This window comes from Meleagris gallopavo, chromosome 2 (assembly GCF_000146605.3).
Source record: "Meleagris gallopavo isolate NT-WF06-2002-E0010 breed Aviagen turkey brand Nicholas breeding stock chromosome 2, Turkey_5.1, whole genome shotgun sequence".
NCBI lineage: Eukaryota > Metazoa > Chordata > Aves > Galliformes > Phasianidae > Meleagris > Meleagris gallopavo.
Genome location: NC_015012.2, coordinates 78,591,470 through 78,609,780, shown reverse-complemented (window position 1 = coordinate 78,609,780; position 18,311 = coordinate 78,591,470). Strand labels below are relative to the sequence as shown.

The 18,311-nt window shown below is 38.8% G+C and overlaps 2 protein-coding genes across 4 annotated transcripts; one reads left to right on the top strand and one right to left on the bottom strand.

Moving 5' to 3' along the window:
• Positions 1 to 2,724: 2,724 nt before the first annotated feature.
• On the top strand, positions 2,725 to 9,284 carry IRAK1BP1 (interleukin 1 receptor associated kinase 1 binding protein 1; the record flags this gene model as incomplete). The annotated part of the gene is made up of 4 exons (XM_031552241.1): positions 2,725 to 2,739; positions 4,275 to 4,340; positions 8,278 to 8,408; positions 8,947 to 9,284. Coding segments are annotated over 4 exons (483 nt in total), but the record flags the coding sequence as incomplete, so codon positions are not given.
• Positions 9,247 to 18,235, bottom strand: LOC104909910. 3 transcript variants are annotated; one of them, XM_019613139.2, is made up of 9 exons: positions 18,182 to 18,235; positions 17,872 to 17,983; positions 16,918 to 17,084; positions 15,717 to 15,806; positions 14,567 to 14,629; positions 13,891 to 13,961; positions 12,963 to 13,126; positions 11,033 to 11,143; positions 9,247 to 9,593 (listed from the first exon to the last, which is right to left on the bottom strand). In XM_019613139.2, the coding sequence occupies exons 3-9, from the start codon at positions 17,040 to 17,042 to the stop codon at positions 9,498 to 9,500; spliced, it is 720 nt and encodes a 239-aa protein (XP_019468684.1). In that variant the 5' UTR covers positions 17,043 to 17,084; positions 17,872 to 17,983; positions 18,182 to 18,235; the 3' UTR covers positions 9,247 to 9,497. The 3 variants fall into 3 exon arrangements, with proteins under 3 accessions (XP_019468684.1, XP_010706012.1, XP_010706011.1); XM_010707710.3 differs by lacking the exons at positions 17,872 to 17,983; positions 18,182 to 18,235 and adding an exon at positions 18,024 to 18,138; XM_010707709.3 differs by lacking the exon at positions 18,182 to 18,235 and having other exon boundaries at positions 17,872 to 18,002.
• Positions 18,236 to 18,311: the final 76 nt, after the last annotated feature.

The following is an 18,311-nucleotide window of genomic DNA, read 5'->3' as shown; positions in this document are numbered from 1 at the left end:
CAGCCCGCGGGACGCCTCGGCGCAGTGCCGCGGTGCGGGCTGTGCAGCGAGCCGCGTGTTGGGCGTGGTGAAAGCATAGTGTTGCATGTAACGCCTTTTCTTCGCTCTGATTCCCTCCCTCCTTGCAGTTCCGCCGCGCGCGTTTTTCGCGCGTTATCGCATAAAGCAGCGGGAGATGATAAGAAGGGCCTTCTCAGTCCTGATTCAGGGAACGGTCGTACTGCAGCTGTGGGACTGGATGGCACGGAGGCATGCAGGCTGCGGTGGGCTGCATCTGTCACCCGTGTTTTTCAGTTAGGAGGTGGCAACGTGTGTTTCTGTCACATCCCGTGAGCCCTGCTCACACTGGTGACAACCGGGAGGAGCATTCATTTGCCAACAGCATGGCTTGTTCAGCCAGAAACGGGGGGGATTATCGGCTGAGTGTCTTTGATTTCTCTCATGTGCATTAATAGGGACTTAATCTGGTGGATTGTCAGGGGAATGTGGGAAGACAAGGCAATTTATGCATTCATTACAAGCTTTGTACCCATCGCCACGGGGAGCTGTCAGACTGTGGGGTGTTTTCACCCTGGGTGCAATCAAATAGTGCTTCAGCCTGGGAAAAAATCAGAAAAAAATAGTTGCAGATGCCCTTGCAGTGGTTTGAGTGCCTGATTTCCGATTTTGACCAAGTCTGATAGAAACAGGATTGCATGAAACATCGACTTCATAGCCAGGCTGGATGTGGCTCTGGGCAGCCTGGTCTAATGGTTGGTGACCCTGCCCACAACAGGGGGTTGAAACTAGATGATCACTGTGGTCCTTTTCAACCCAGGCCGTTCTATGATTCTATGTCGGATGACACATGAAAGGAGTGAGCTGTGCTAAGTGAGTGAGAGCGCTTTTGAGGTGCTGTGCACATTACTGCAAGCTAGAGAAAATAATCACAGTGATGGTGTAAGCGGGTAGAAAAGAGGCTGATTTTACCCTGAAAGCTGAGCAGTCCGTGAGTTATTACAGTAATTTCTCAGGACTCTGTTGCTATTTCAGTGTTGGAGGATGGAAGTGTTCCTTCTCTCTGCTGATTAGAGAGACTGTGACATGCTGCGGAAGTTCTGGGCTTCTCAGTGTTAGCAATGTGTTAGCTCCAGAGAACAACAAGTTGTGTTTGTTGGTTTTTTTTAGAGGGTAGTTCCCTATGGTGTCATTTTTATTACTTTGTTCTATCCAATTTTCAGTCACTACTGCTGCAGCAATCATTTGCCTTTTCTGTTGACTAATAACTGCTGGCAGTTTGTTCTCAACGTTTCCTAACGTTAATAGCATTCTAGACTCTTCACATTCTCCATATGGCTCTGTTTCTTTCAAGGTTATAGAAGGCCCCTTTAGAAATAGCAGGTTAGTCTATATATTTACTTATTTATTAATCCGTGGATCCATTTCCTTAACCCTTCATACTGCTCTTGTAGGAAGCCTGTGAGATCAGGAGTATGTAACCTGTGCAGCAGCAGGAGCTTGTGTTAGCAGCTTGTCATGGTGCCTGGGGCTGCACCTAATTTCCATGTATATTTACAAAGAAATTTAATCAGAATTAGGTGCACGTAGTAGAATTTATTTATAGTGTGCTATAAGGATATACTCCAGAGCACAAAATCTGCTTAGGGAGCTGCAGGGAAAGAACAGTCAGTAAGGAAAGCAATCTCTTGCTGAGCCCAGCTGTTTAAAAGGAACATTTTTCTCTTTCTGTAGAAGCATGCTGTTTAATATTCACAACTTAGAAAATACCTGGGGAGTGGTGTGTGACAGTGACACTCATTTTCTTTAATCACTGCATCTAACAATTGTCATTGGCCATCTTGTGTAAAAACAGCAGTGCTGGTACTTGGGCCAGTTATCTGAGGCTTTGGAGTGAGTGTTGTTTAACAAAACAAACAAACCATTCACAGACAGTATTCAGCACGCTCTGGCTTGGGATTTATCCATGCTAGGGTATGTCCTTGGATATACCTGCAACATTCTCCATATTTGGAGCTAGTTATCCAGGAACCACAGTTATGGATGCACATCCATACAGTCAGTGGAGAAAAAATTGTGAAATTTTGCTCACTTATTTACAGCTTTCCAGTTTCAATGCATCCTTGATTAAGAGGTGTAGAAACCTCCATAAGACTCCTTAAGATTTTTAAGACTACTGTGTATTCTAAGAAATATCCTCAAAATATCCTGACATTTGCTTGAAGAAAACGATTGCAGAAGTCCAGGATACCTGAGGCATTGAAAGTGTAACTTTTCCTAGGGCACAGAGAAAACTGTTCTTCCCTTGTGGCTATTGTGATCAAATGAACAGAGTTCTGCAGCCAAAATATAAACAGTAGACATAAGCAGTATGGGAAAAAAAAAAAAGCCTTTTGCTTTTGATGTGGTCAAACCCCATATTCCAACTTAAAATTCTGTGATCACCAACCTGTCTGTTCTGTTTCCTTGTCTGAAGATAGAACACCCTACTAAAAGGGAACAAAATGTCTCACAGAAGATGTATTGCAAGAGGCCACATTGTTATGACTTCAGCAATTATGTCTTCCATTTATCTCCAGGAACTCATGCAGCTTCTGTCAAATCCAGTGAGATAAAAAAATTAGCTGTGAGGGAAATGTTACAATAGATGGCACAAGAGGATCTTTCCCTCCCGATCGCATTGATCTTGCACTAGTGCCTAGGACCACACGATGGCACTGCCCTTAAACATACGGCAACGGGGTGAGTGCAAGACCAAAACACAAACAAAAGATGTAGAAGATGAATTCCTTCAGGGGAAACAGAATTTTTTAAAAGGGATTAAAGAATGGGGTGACAAAAAAAAAAAAACACTTTTTCTTTTTACTCTCAAGTTCTATTACAGTGTGGTTATTTCTGTAAAATAGGAGTTCTATGTGTGGTTATTCCTATAAGAAAAGAAAGCTTTCCTGTGGAACTTGAGTCTGCTAAAAGTAGAAAGATTTACTCCATTTCATGAATAAAAGGAATAAAGGAATTCATTCTCTGTTCATTGCAGGGGAGTTGGACTAGAAGACCTTTAAAGGTCCCTTCCAACTCTAAGGACTCTATGATTCTATGATCCTTTACTGAACTGCAGCTGGCCACGCTTCCCAATTACCTCAAACCTATGACTGTAAAAAAGGGAAAATACAGCTCCTAGGAATTTACTGTGCCTGGTCCTTGCTCTTGCTAGGAGAGATTTTCCAAAAACAAGGATGGTTGTGTTTGTATTTCAGCACTGCTTATCAATCATAGCACTGAACAGTCAGAATTTGTTTCTTGTACGTGCTGTGCAATTATAATTATGGGTCTCATTTCCATTTCATATTTTAGAAGGAAAATGCTTCTCACGATTAATGTTATTTCTAAAAAAAATTATGCATGCTATTCAATAGAAGTGAACACTTGAGTTCAGTGTAGGAAATATTCTGACGCAGAGCATCTTCTGAAATGCATCAACCCTGAAAGCAAGTATTATTTGTTCCTATGGAATTAGGATTAATAATAAAAGCATTTTCAGTAATTTGGAAGGCTTAGCTTTGTTGTAGGTAAATGTAAGTGTTTACAGTAAACTGTTCACCCAAACTGTTTACCAAAGAAGGTAGTGGACGAAAGAAATGTTAGGCCACCAGCAAGCTGGTCGGGTATTCAGATGTAGCCAGAGTTACTCTGTACCTGAGTTTAATATCTTACTGATAAGGTTTTTCTAGTGCTCTGTACAGACATCACATTGAATAATATAGCTGCTATTACTGCAGAATGTCAGATTGGAATAGCCTCTGTTAAGGGTTTCCTTCCTACTGAATAACCACTGATTAGGCATTGTTTAAATCATCTGCCATGAGCTGCTGTGGTTGAAATATCTTAAAATCTGAAGAGTACTTTCCATATGCTAGCTTTCTGAAAACAGCTGAAATCTCCTGTTTTTGTTTTTGTTTTGTATTAGATGGATTGACAGTTACATGCTGATACACAGAGCTTCTAGCTAGCCGTTGCTTTCAAGACCTCATTCCTCCCTTCAGGTGGATAGCAGCAGAATTAACTTATGGCGCTGCTGTGTGATTTACTTTAAATAACATCAAGGAATCTTTAACATCCAGCTTTAACTGAAGAGATTTGCATGGAAAATTCCCAACTTCTGTTGCTAGGTTATAAGTAATAAGCCAAAACCGTTCAACTTCTACTGAGCACAGTGTACATACATTTCCAACAGACCCTTCATTTCTGCCTTTTAAGATTATTGTATCTCATTTTAGGAAGAAAATATGACTGTAACAGAGGATTTTAGCAGAGTAGAGGACACTTACCAGATGGAAGCAGAGGTATGTATTCATCCTAACGAAACCAAACAGTGGAGCAAGGACCAATGCAAAATTTACCTACTGTCTGTTCTTGTAATAAGGAGTAGGTATTCTCTGCAGGAAAAGCAACATAGTCCAAAGAAACTAAGGAAGGACTACAGTTTAAAAGCATTATTTGGTTGCAGTCTTCTGTTGCATACAAAACTTCTGTAACATGGAAAGAATTTTTTTTCTTCTCATATTAAGCTGTAATGCTACAGAAGAGACTGCTTTGTGCTAGGACTCCAGGGCTGTCGTCCTGTGGTGGTGTGAGCAAACCTTTTACTCCTCCTTTACCCCTGGATGTTCTTGCCCTCCTTCCGCAAGGAGTTTTACATAGGTAGTTAGGTAATAGGTTGATTCAGAAAGCTGCTCCAATTAAAAGCTAATCCAGGAAAAAAGTGGTTATTTTTTCAGTGTTTTAGCTCTGTGAACTGAAGGCAGTGCAAGGCAGAGGACAAGAATGGATGGGGGACAACAGTGGCACAGCAGTCCTAATCTAGACTCGTTTAAGCCACAGCTGAACAGCACTTGGACTTTAGTCTGTTCTACATGACTCTGCCATCAGCCTGCTGCAAGTAAAGCAAAGCTAATTGTTTCCTAAGTAATTCACTTTGAATTTTGCAGGTAAAAGCACTGTGTGAAAGTCAAATATTATGGGAATAATCCCATTTACTTCAGAATCAGCTCAAGGGGGTGTATTTTTCCACATTCATACCACTGGGAGAAGTAAATGCTACGCTGAAAGTATTCCCTAAGGGATTTTATGTATTTTTAGTCTATGAACCTTTTCAGCTTTTATCCCTTCATTCACTACAAAGCAACTTAACTGGTTCTTACAAAATAAACATAGAAGTACACAATAAAATGATAGCATTTTTATAGAGCTGCTGTTCACAATCCCCTAAAACAGAGTTCAGCCTCTTCAGTTCCCTTGTTTAAGGTATATTCTCCTAACAACAACAAATATACAAATAATTGAATGTCTGGAGAACAAAATTTGAATTTTGGAAATGAGTCCTTGGCTATGTAAGATGATATCACCATTGTCATCTACTGAACGACTTTAATTTCATAGTTTAGATTACAACTTTCATGAAAGCTTCAAACTTAGGCCTACAACTTCAGTCTTATGTGGTAACTTAACCAATCACCGTCCTTTTCCTACCATTAATTTTCAGTCAAGATTATAAGTGAAAAGCAATTTACACAGATTAAGTATTCAGTCAGTTTGGACCAGCTGTAATTGTTGTTCTGAAGTTCTATGGTTGCACAGTGCCTGGGAACCAGAACATTAAAATCTGCCTACCTGCAGTGCTGCTGCTGCTGGCTACACCAAATGCTTATGTAGCAGTGTTGTGGCTCCTAATGCAGAGATTCATTTCTCTTTGCCTCTCCTTTTATGTAAGCACTTCTTTTGTTAGTGCAGCTTCATGAACTGCTGAAGCTCCATTGACCAGTGTGCTGTACTACTTCAGCAATATAAATGAATTTAAAATTAATAACATTGTCTTCTGTACTAAAGAGTTTGCCATCGTGTTTGTTATATATCAAATCACAGAAAGTCATGCATTGTTTCATTCTTTAAACTTTTTACCATTTGTCTACTGTAACAATTTTCAGAAGGCTTAAGAAATTTCCAGACAAATAACTATTTTAAGGTATAATTAAGATACACTTTCAACTGCAACTCTAATTCATTCTTTAGCGAAGGAAAACATGCAGAAGAATGAAGTTTTAAGAGATCACAAAGCTTTATGATATCTTATAATAATAGTTCATTTATTGCGTGCTGATCAAATGGGATGAAGATTAGGTAGTTCTTGTGCACATCTTAATATACTTGCCTTTTCATAAACCACAATTTGTCCTTTACAGCCTTACCCAAATCTTACCGTGTGTCCGTAATGGTTTTGTCTACCCTATGTTTTCACACTTCTTAATCTTTATCATAATTTTATTAAAGAAATCAAAAGCCCGTTTTGCATTTTATTGCTCAAATATCCTCTTTAAATTCAAGTCGAAATTAGTGAGTGTAGGCCTAAATAATTTAAGTGAAAGCTGGGAAATAACAAAATTCAGTATTGCTCAGTGTTTTTCTGCTCCCAAGAGTACCTGATTACATGCTGCTTTATTAACAATAGATTTCCTGAGTGCCGAAAGCCACCCCAGACTGAGTTGCTTATCTCTTACTTAAGACCCACTGTTCTTTTGCTTGATCATTCTTCTGCTTCGTGCCCTTGAGGGAGCTAATCTTGTAAACGTTGATAGCAATCTGGAAGACACTATGTCAGTCCTCATAGTGAGACTATATCATAGTGAGACCAACTTCCACAAAATGCTATTAGAACCATTTTCTTGGAAAGCAACACAAGAAAATACATGAGTATGTCAAGAGCTCTCACTGAAGAAAGAAATCTAGCTTTAGTCTCATCTTTGGTCTTAGTTCAGGTTGGTGCTGCACCTCCCAAAAGTAATCCAGCCACCAATTTATGCATAAAGGGTATATAAATCAAATGCATGTGCATTCTTGGTGCACTTTTGCACAACGGACACGATTTGTCATCATAGAAGGTGTAATTACCCTGTCACTTGATCTTGGCCAGTTTTTAAGGCCCTAAGCTGAGCTGTGGCTCAGTTTCGTAAGGACTGAGCCAGTACAAAGATTCGAGCCAGGATAAGGTGTGTGAGGGAGGCTAACAGGAGCAACAAAATTAGTGCATTAATTGCTGTGATAATTGTCAGTATCCATTTTTACCTTACCCTGTAGATGAAGTAGCCCACTCTCACTGAAAGATTCAACTCACTTAGATGATCTTTACCACCAGGTAAATGTGTGGCATGCCCATAGGAAGTTACTGCAGTACAGCTGATGTGCAGTAGTTTGGATTTCCATAGCTATGCCTACCCTGGGATAGGCTGCATGGATTGCATGGAGAATGTGTTCTGTATTTCACGTGGGTCAGCAGTGGAAATTCCTGTACAACTTTCTTTGTCCCCAACTGCTGAAGCTTTATTGCTGTCCAGAAAGAGTCAGGGAGGTGTTAACCCTGACTTGGTGATCAGAGCAGTGTACTGCTAGGTGAAGATGAGGATTTGGTCCTAAAGAAAGATTTTGAGAGCTGGGATTTCTGCTTGCTGAACATTTCAGCAGCTGGGCATCATTACTTCAGTGCTCACAACTGCTCTCCTGCAGAGAAGGCTGTAGGGCTCTGAATCCAGGCTGATAGCAATGCTTGCTTTGTAGCACTTGGGAAAACACTTTAATTCCTTATGTATCTATATTTAATGCTTCTTATTGCCAAAGCTACAGGCAGATAAATGCTTAAATTGTATTTAATCCAAAACTGAAATGCCATGGTCTTTTTAGCCTCTGGAATGAATTTGTTCACCCACCACAATGTTTGGAGCCCACTGCAAACTAGACTGGACTAGGCTTATTTTCTTCTCTTAGTTTAGATTTCTTGAACGTAATGCATGAAATTAAAATGTAATTTTCCTTCATGCACAATGTTTTCCACATCATTGTGCTTGGGCTTCTGCATAATTAACATCTAGTAATCTAAGTTTAAATTTAAAAGAGAAGAGCTAAGATGCATCTAATCATGTGTCCCAAATAGCATGTGTTCATTTTTCAAATTGTCTGCATACCAAGAATGCCATGCTTCCTCCCAAAAGAGAATTTTCTTAATCCTCAGTTTTAAATCATTTTATGAGTTTCCTTCTGTTGCAAAGCAAACAGCTCATCATCTGTACGGGTATGTAAGTATTCCAACTTAGCCAACGTTTCTGTTATATACAGGATTAGCACATTTAGTTAGTTTGTAGCTATCTGTCTTCATGTTGACTTAATTAGACATGTTGAATCATTGGAGAAAACAAAAAAAATTACTTGTCTGATGTCTATGTTCACTCCCAGGTCTGTATTATATTCACTGATTTTGGAAAAATGCAGAATGTTTGCAATCTACTTATTGAAAAGTTAGGAACTTCTGTTACCATCAGCCCGCCTCATTTCTACCACACGCCAGAAGCCATAGACACCCTTCGGTAAGTTTTCTCTTATGCCATAAATTTTACAGCCTCAGATAATATTTAATATGCATACTTAATTTCTACAGTTCGTAATGGGAGAAAATAGATTCCTTAATACATAAGCAAATTTGTGTTTCAGGTTTTAGCATTTGGTCTAAATATAACTTAATGCTTTTCAGCTTTGGAGGATGAATCTTGTTCTTTCTACAGTGCCCCTGCGCAAAGGCAGAATATGATAAATGTTTTCTCACTGATTTCCATTGGAAGTATAACCTACTGCAGATATTAGGTCAACACAATTTGACTTAGGTTACATCAGCATGTGTTACTTGAATTTATTCGTGAAGGTACAAATATGTTACCAGATGTTGATAATTCTAAGTACCTTTACCAATTTGCAGTGCTTTCAGCTACTGATGTGCTCTGACATGAGCCAAGTGCAGTGCTTACTTAGAATCAAAACATGCTCCTTGCTTATCATCTTGCTATTTTAGTCTTGCTGTTTGTACGAGTTGGCTTTGCTTATTATCGTGCTGCTTTTTCTACCTCTCAGCCGTAGAGTATGTGTCTCTGCTGTTGGAAACACACGGCAGAAAGCTCAAGAAGTGTGTCGGCTGTTTGGCCAGTCATTGGGAAAGCCTTTATTAATAAAAGAAGAAGAAACAAAAGAATGGGGAGGCCACATAGACAGTCACCTATCTAACACCCCAGACTCACTGACGCTGCAGGAAAGAATCCAGAATGCTACCGCTTATGCATCTTGTAGAGTGTTTGCTGTGTTTGAGATAAAGGGAAAAGAAAACAGAAGAAACAAGTTGCTCTAAAAATTTTCAAATCATACTTGCTTTCTTAATAAATTTTTATGCTTTCTTAATAAATATAAAACTTAAATGTTTCATTTTTTTCTGCTCTGCAACCTACCAGTTGTTCACTTCTAATGAAATGAATCCTTCAAAATAAAACACACTTAGGAATGCTTTACTCCATCATACGAAAAAAAAAACCCAACCATGCATTAGTTTTTATCTTGGTGTCTATTTGCTCAAGTTTATGAAGGAAATATGTTGTCCAGATGTACATTTTATGTACAAATACTTGAATGCTTCAGTCATGAGGATAGATGTCTCTCAACCACGGCTGCAAAATATACTTTGATCCGTCATATCCACAGAAATAGACTTTAACATCAGGGTGGTGTACCTGAGAAAATATTTCAAGTTGAATTAGCACCAGAGTTAGCAGTAAATACAAACTGGTACTTGGATGATTTAAATTAGCTTTTTTGAAAACTCCTGATTAGTCTAAATTCATAATGTACACAGATATACTTTCAGTGGGATTTTCCACACACTTTAATACAGTTTATGCAATCGGAACAGTGGCTTTCACAGATCATCAAGGGCTCTACAAACGAACAAATCTCTTGAGGTATCACTTGCTAGATTTAACTGGGCTTGATTTTCTAACACAACACTGTTTCTAATTGAAGTAGTTTCCGCTCATTTGTCACTGGTACAGCTTCCTGTTAGTTTTTTTTGGCTGGATCAGTTATCTAATTCAACCAGGCAGGCAGCAGGAACGCTAAAGCAGTCAGGGAAATGGTGAAGACACACAAAGTTGATGATCTTTCACAAAATCATAGACTGGCTTAGGTTGGAAGGGACCTTAAAGATCACCTAGTTCTATCCCCCTCATAGTTCCATAGGTATAGGCATGACTACCTATTAATTTCAACTTGATGGTTTTCAACTAGAAATCTAGATTGGCAAGCATCTAGATTATCTTCCTTAATAATCTGTGGGAAGACTAAGCCTCTGATAACTGGATTTCATTAGGTAAATATTTATGGTGAGGTATTTGTTTCTTCCCACGGGCTATAAATGTCACTGACTGGCATAACAAAAGTTCTTTTTTAGACACAAGTCTGTGTGGTCAGAACCCAATTTTAAATACTGATGACACTCATCTGCATTCCTGCTCCTTTAGTTCCTACTCCTGAGTTCAGGCATGTTAACTGTTTTGTATTGCTGGCTAACACAATTTTTTTGTTACTGGTTTCTGGCTAGTTCAAGAACCAGGTGCATCTTTTGTAAGCTAGAAATCAAAAACTACCAAGACCATGATATACAAAACAGAATTATAGGTTAGCAGAGTCTTGCAATTAAAGAAGGGAGATATTATTCAGTCTAGGCAGTGAGTAAGCAGAAGCTTTTTGAAATGCAGATTTTTCAGGGTTGAATTGAGAAACCAACATACTTGGCTGGATTCAGTAGAAAGGAATTAAATGACTTGTCCAACATTGATGGGTTAGTTAAATTCTAAAATAAAAGTCCATGTCTGCAACAGCTTGTACATAACCAAAGCCAAGTTGCTAAAAGACTTCAGGAAAAAAAAAAAAAAAGCCTAACAAACAAAAGAAAGAAACCGCCTTGGTAGTTGGATACTTTTAAGTAGACAGTAATTTGTTTGAGTTATTTATCACCTTCTGAAAACACATTTGGCAGTAGTTTGCATGTCTGTTTTCTCTATTAGTTTCACTACCTTTGTAAAATAAATAGCTTCTATTAAGCCGAAGGTCAGCCAACTTTTAAACACAGAGAGTAACAAACAAGTTGCAACTAAATAAAAATAAATACTACCTGTAATCCCACAATAACTGTTATCTCTTCCTCAGGAACGTAAGCTGTAGATTTGCCAAGTCCACTTGCATTGTTAATTAGAATTCGATAGTGAGGGGTATCTTTTACATCCTGTAAAAACAGAAGGAAAATAAAAAGCTTCAAGAGGAGATGGTGACTAAAGTTTACATTATATAATCCGTTAACTTTCAATAGACTTAAAGAACCTAAAACCACTCAATATATACATATGGGAAGTTTACTTTTTGTGATTTACACCAACATCAATTTGGAAAACTAAATATAAAACAATCAAAATGCAGTGAGGTTCTTCTTGGCATATATATATATTTTTCATTTTAAGAGCCAAGATTTTAAATATCATTTTCTTCCACGCATCTTTCAAGATAAATGACTTAGAATATCTCTTGGGGCCTGCTTTCTGTATATATGTCCCATGACAATCTGTCTTTCTACCTTCATAACTGTTGACAGAGAACACCAGAGAGAGGGTCAAATTCAGAGCACCTCCAACAACCTCAGTGTCCACTCATGAATAAAGCTACAGCAACTTGTATATACAGCAATATATAAAAATCCTCTGGCCAAGAAGGAAATGTCGCTTACTGTTATTTTTGTAGTGCCTACAAACCCCAGTTACTGGTCAGGCTCCCACTGTGCTGACTACTGTCCATAAATGTTCCCGCCTAAAGTAACTCACAGGCTAAACACAAAACAGTGATGGATGAATATAGGCAGATAAATGGAGTTTATGCAGCAGTTAGTATTGATCCATGTGACAAGCAGTGGCCTCCACTCAACAATGTGGTAATAGATGCAAGGCAGAGAAAGGCACAAAAAGGATGGGCTCAAAGCTTGGCTAATATTCACTGTAGATTTGCAACAACCAAGCTTAATAGTTGCCTTGTAATGGTCAGAAGACATTTTGCATAGCAGGAGCACAAAACATGAAAAAGCAAGGGCAAATAAAAAATAATAATAAAAAAAAACAAAACACAACACATAAACCACACTTTCACTACTGAAATTAAAACCATAATATGAACACAAGGTCATTGGGAGAACAGAAAACTGTAAGATGCTTATAACAAATCACAATGCCTGATGGAAAATACATGGGTGTGTAGTTGGTAACAATACCATTGAGGGGACAAAAAGAGAAGGGTGAAGAGCAAGAATGCAGATGTTTTAGAAGCCAAGGATGAGTAGCAGATGGATAAAATTACAGCAGGGAAGGGACAAAATGAACAAAACAACGCTGAATGTCTGCTCCCAGCTGAATACGAATTCTCATCTACAGACAGTTTCTCATTTTTTCTCATTTTCAGTCCTCTCTGGCTTACTGATGAGTGCCTTCCTGCCACTTAGGCAGCATGGCAGTGGCCAACCTCCAAGTATCCTGCACTACATTATCAGGCCAGCACTGTCAACGAACTTTTAGCATCTGATTTTCAAATACAACACAGACTTACGCTACAGAATTTCAAAAGCTTCAAGAATTCTAATAAAAATTCACTGTTAAATAGATACACATTTCAACTGTCCAGATCCTCAGAAGCATAGCTTCCAATCTGAAACTGATTAAACACAAAGGCTTACTTGCATTTCTTAGATGAGGTGAAGATATTACCAATTATATCTACTCTAGAATACCAGAAGAAACTTTTCAATTTTAGTGACACGTCATGAGAAATTTAACATTTCAGGTTGACACTGCTATTTTAAATACAACACTGTGTTTGTAATTTTAAATCAAGAAATGTCAAGCACAACCCTGGCCAGCAAAGTTTAACCAATCAATGCTGCAAAAGCAAAGCTCTGCCATTAGGAAGGAGCTAGGAAGTCTGAAGCAGTGTTTGAGATTTTCTTGTTTTTAAACAGAGTTATTCTGTGTCTGTATTCATAAAACAGGAATTTAATTCAGCCAAACCTGTTTTTCTGGAGGATATTTGTATTGCAGCCATTCTTCTGGAGCTTTAGCTCTCCTGTCCCATCCAACAATGACTCCCGAATAACCAAATCTTTTGTGAACTATCACCTGTCCCACACTGAACTGGATAGATTCAGGCTTTGGGCTGTGAACATGAGATGACGCTAATTTAATAAAGAAAGAGTTAGTGAGGAGAAGTGTTTTATGAAGCACATTAAGCATTTACCCAGACATTCACATTCTTCTGACTTCTACCAGAAGAGAATTGACGGTTAGATTTATAAGCAAAAGTTAGCAAGGAAACAGGTTTGTTTGTTTGTTTTTTTCCCCAGGAGTATTACTACGATATTTGACAAAGCAGCAATCAATAAGGAAAGCCATTTTCTATTTGTGTCTCTTCTGAGATTACATAGAAGTCTTAAAAGTGTTTTGGAAAGCATAAGCATACATATGTATTGACAGTTACTGTTCAGCTTCACCTTTATATTCAACATTTTACAATGTTACACACAATAACTAACTTTGTCATTATTTTTTTTTTCAGTTTGGGTCATGGAATGTTTCTATTCCATCTACTGTGGGAATTTTTTTGCCAGAGCAAAATAATCAACGGCTTCTTTTTCCTCTTTTGAAGTTGATTTAAATGTATTCATTTGAATCAAGTGTAAGCTACACCATTATCTCATACATCAATACAAAATACACTCAGATCTGTTCAATAAAACAGACATATATATGTGGTGCATCGATAACACTGCACAACTCAAGGTGGAAAGGCCTCAGTTTTATATGTTCTGTTTTGCTTACTGAATGGTATCAGTGTTTAGGGAGAACCAGGAAAAAGTTACAAGTATAGACATACACCACAGAAAAACTTAGAACACATTATCACCAGCAAAATCCAAAAAAACTGCAAAGACTTCAATACCTGCAAAATAAGAACGGTTTTCTGCTTCATTGTTGGCACTTTCAATTTTCTTTCCTCCATAGTACCAATTCCTAAAATGTAAAATGAATAACCAAACATTCAAACAAGTTATTTAGAAACTGAGTTTTAGGATAATCAGCTTTCTGATTATTACTTTAAGCCTTTGTCTGAATAAAGGAATGCTACAAAGCCTTTGGCTCAAAATTCCTCATAATTTGAAGCTCAAACAGTATAAGAATTTTACTTCAAAGAAAAGGAATTTTTTCCAAGAGGATAAAAAAATATAACTTCCTTGGATACGTAGCTCCACAGCTACATTAGAATTTTTATTTCAGAGAAAACTCATTTACTTTCTATAAGTGAGCTTGATATTATTCTGATTTGCAAATTCTACTGTGAAAACTTAAAGATTGCTTAACTGTGATTTGTACAAGATGTCAGCAACGAGCCACAGCTTAAGGCTATAGTAAATATAGCTTGTTTGTGCTAAGCTGAGTTTAAAGGGGGGGAACTCAACTTTTTGGGGGGGTCAGAGTGTAGACTATCAAATAATTCTTCTGCTCAAAATATAATAGGAGCAATCTATGAAAAAAAATAATTTGGGCAACCCTGCCCATGGCAGGCATCCACAGCACCCAGGAACCTGCTGGTGCCGAAGAACTAGCATTTATCCTACCTTTTTTCCTCTTCTACGATGTTCACCAGCTTTGCTCTTTCCGCCTTACTCCCTTCACCCTGCCTGAGAGAAAGCAAAAGCAGGTTCCACAACTGTGCAAACTATATATTCTACATTTTTCTAAATCTTAGGTTAACTCTCACCTGTTGGAAGGCTTAAGGTTGACAACCTTTTAACAGAAGCAGGAAGGGGCAAATAACCTGACTTGTCAGACTGTGTTGTTGAAAGCAGCAACTGCTAAGGAGGGTTTGGAATGTCATAAATATCTCAAGATTTTTAGGATATCCAATTTTTTTTTAGTGATAAGATATTCAGAAGACACAAGCTGCTCCAAAAAATATACAAATCATCGACTGATCTTTTGGTGTTTTAAGGTTTTCTCTTTACACACAACTGACACTCTCTGCAAAGTTGAAAAGCAATTTACAGTGAAACTGAGAGCAGCACAGTTTCCTTTTGTATGTCACTCTGCTACACTTTCCTGGGGGCAAAAATAAGTCCGAATTTTCCACAGTTCAGAAGTACTCCTTAGCACCTGGACCACTGTACATGAATCAATTATAAAGGACCTCAAAGATCTAGGCAGTGTAGAACCTTTAGTATTTCTACTTCACAAGGGTTATGTCTCACAAAGGAGCCCTTTAACCTCCCTGAACAAATCCATTCAATAATTGCCTTAAACTGACCTGGCATATTTGTAAATGAATACAATCTTTTTTTTTTTTTCCTAGATCACTTCATCTACATGTATCCAATAACCAAGTTTTAATCCTAAACCCGCAGATTTCCCATCTGCATTTTCTAGGGCCACCATGTATAGCATAAGATACCCATCTCATTGTTGTAGATCTTATCGTGCAAACATTAACGCAGTTAATCCAGTAGTCTTTGATACAGATCAATTTAAAGAAGTGGATAACACATACAGAATTACTGCCATGAATTATGTCTAGCTTCACATAGAGCTCAAATTGCACATTTGTGTAAAAGACACGCAACGGTTTTCTTAAAACTGGTGCAAAGCCACAAATCAGTCTCAACAAGAAAATGAGAGCCATTTCTCCTCTGTTACTCATTTCACTCCTGCAGCATAACCTCCTGTTAAAAATAGGCTGTGTTTGAAAGATGCAGACAGTACGTAACACTGTACCTCGCCTCTGATAGCCACAGCTTCAAACGATCTGCCCACAGGTCCAGGCTCAAGTAAGATTTCGTAAAGCTGCTCCCACAGGCAATTAACCTTCAGTAGTAAAAAATAACACCACAATGTTTTAAAAGCCTTCCAGAGGATTTTTATGTTTACAAATATATTAACATTTACATATATATATATATCTAAACTTAAAGGTTTCGCTTTTGCAGCGAACAGGAAAAAAAAAAGTCCACGACAAGGAACAAGTTCTCCTCAAGATTCATATCTAACTGCAAATAAATACCCTTTCAATCATCACTTGTGCCAGTAAACCGTATATAAATTTTGGAAAATGCCACCTGTCATGGCAAAGCAGCTTTTTTTCTGTAGTCAGGCCACAGGCGTTGCTAAATTGCATCAGATTCTGCTGTTTCAACTGTAACTTTGGAATACTGAGCACAAGGCATTTTAAAAATGGTGCACATCACTGAAGGACTGTTAAAAAATAGCCAAAAAGTTCTTCATGCACTTAAATTGTTAGCAGTTGACTTCAACTTGTTTTAAATCTGGATCCTTACCCCCCAACTCCTTTTGCATGGTACATGTTCAAGATGCCAACATTGGCAATTGTTACTACAATTAAAAACTTGAATCTGCTGCGCTATTGTCCACCTTGAGTTTAAGTAAATGTACATGTGACACTGTCAATATATAAACTCTTAACTCATGAACAAAACAGCACCATTTGCCTAGCTCTATCACTATGACTTTCGTAAGTTAATATGTGATGTAAGAATTCCTGTTACTTAAGATTCCATAATGAGTCATACTGTGCAAGAAAAACTATTTTAAGAATAAGTATCAAAAGGTAATGGAAAGTTAGAAATTGTCTTACTATTCAAATGTTGCATTTCTCCATTTTTAAAGGAGAGATTCGTATAGATTGGAATTAGATTGGAACATCCAAAAGCAGAATGAGATGCAGCCATGCAGGAAGATTATACACCGATTTTTACATGAAGATAGTAAGAGTTGTCACTCAGATGCTGAAAGTCTCTTTAATACAGTCACATTAAGCAATAAAAATATCTTAGGTTTGATGTGAATGTATAGGAATAGGCAGCGTCCCACGCAAACTCTCCCTTTCCAGGACAAAGATTCACTGGGAACGTCAAGAGAACTCTCTTATAAATAGCATATGGAATGAGAGATGTACCACCTTTTTGTCATTCGGATGCTCTGAGCAGAGTCTGCTCCATACCACCGGGATATGTAATACTGTGCAGGAAGCGCAGCCAGCAGCGCGCAGATCTGCAGGGCTGCAGCTGCACTGATGTGAGGCATCCCAACAAGGAGTCCTTTAAACAGGCTTCCCTGCTCTCTTATCTAGAAAGAAGGAAAAAAGAAAAAAAAAAGATAAATAAGGTAACATGCAGCCTGCCTAGCTGTATAGAGCTTAAAAGTTCCCTGTGGATTGCTTTGTTATTCCACAGGATAATATACAAACTGTACACACAAATGTAAATTAGGTTTCGCTACATTAAATTTGAGAGCATCTATAGAAACTAATAGAAGACTGAAATAGAGTAATTAAATGCATTAAACACATTTGACACATCAGATCGATGGCTTCAGAAAAAGCCATTTAGATGCAGTATCGTATGTGCAGAATGGAGGGATCTTTCTCCAAGAATGTCTCCTTCAGACCAGAAGCATTACCCCAAGGTAAGAGTAACACAGGCCATGGTCACACCACGGCCTGGAAGCACAGAATCACAGAATGGCCTGGGTTGGAAGGCACCTCAAGGATCATGAATCTCCAACCCCCCTGCCGCATGCAGAGCCACCAAGCTCCCCATTTAATACTAGACCAGGCTGCCCAGGGCCCCATCCAATCTGACCTTGAACACCTCCACAGATGGGGCATCCACAGCCTCTCTGGGCAGCCTGTTCCAGCACCTCACCCCTCTCTCTGTAAAGAACTTCCCCTGACATCCAACCTAAATCTTCCCTCTCTCAACTTGAAACCATATCCCCTCGTCCTGCTGAAAACACACCAACACCACAGTCACCCCTCCACACTGGTTACAAAATGATGGGTGTCACTGTAACTGATACTGCCCGGACATCAGACAGGCCCTGCAGCCCCAAACACCTGCCCACCCCCAGGTACCTCAGCAGCCGTCAGCACGCGTTTCTGCTCTGCTCCAGCCGCCCTGAGGCACAGCTGAGGACTGCCTCTTCACTCTGTGGCCCCAGGGTGAATGGCACCGCTAACCCCTAATCTATGAAAGGAGAACAGAAAGAGTTGCATCTTATTCTCACAGCTTCCTTTTGAGTAAATCCACGCTGCTCCCCTGAGCACAGATTTCAGTGTTCTTCCAGAAAGGTGAACAAGTCCATTTCCCTGTCACAAACAGAAGCCCGATGGAAGTCCCCTGGTTTGAATATTATGCAAAAAAAAATCAGGATGTAACACACACTTGTAATGCAGCTTGCCTGGGACCATCCTCCTGGCAGTTCTGAGCACTCTGTGATGGGCAGCTCTGTCAAGAGTGGATGAATGCATAAATGAAGCCAAAGACTCCTCCTCATCTGTCAGGATATCCATCA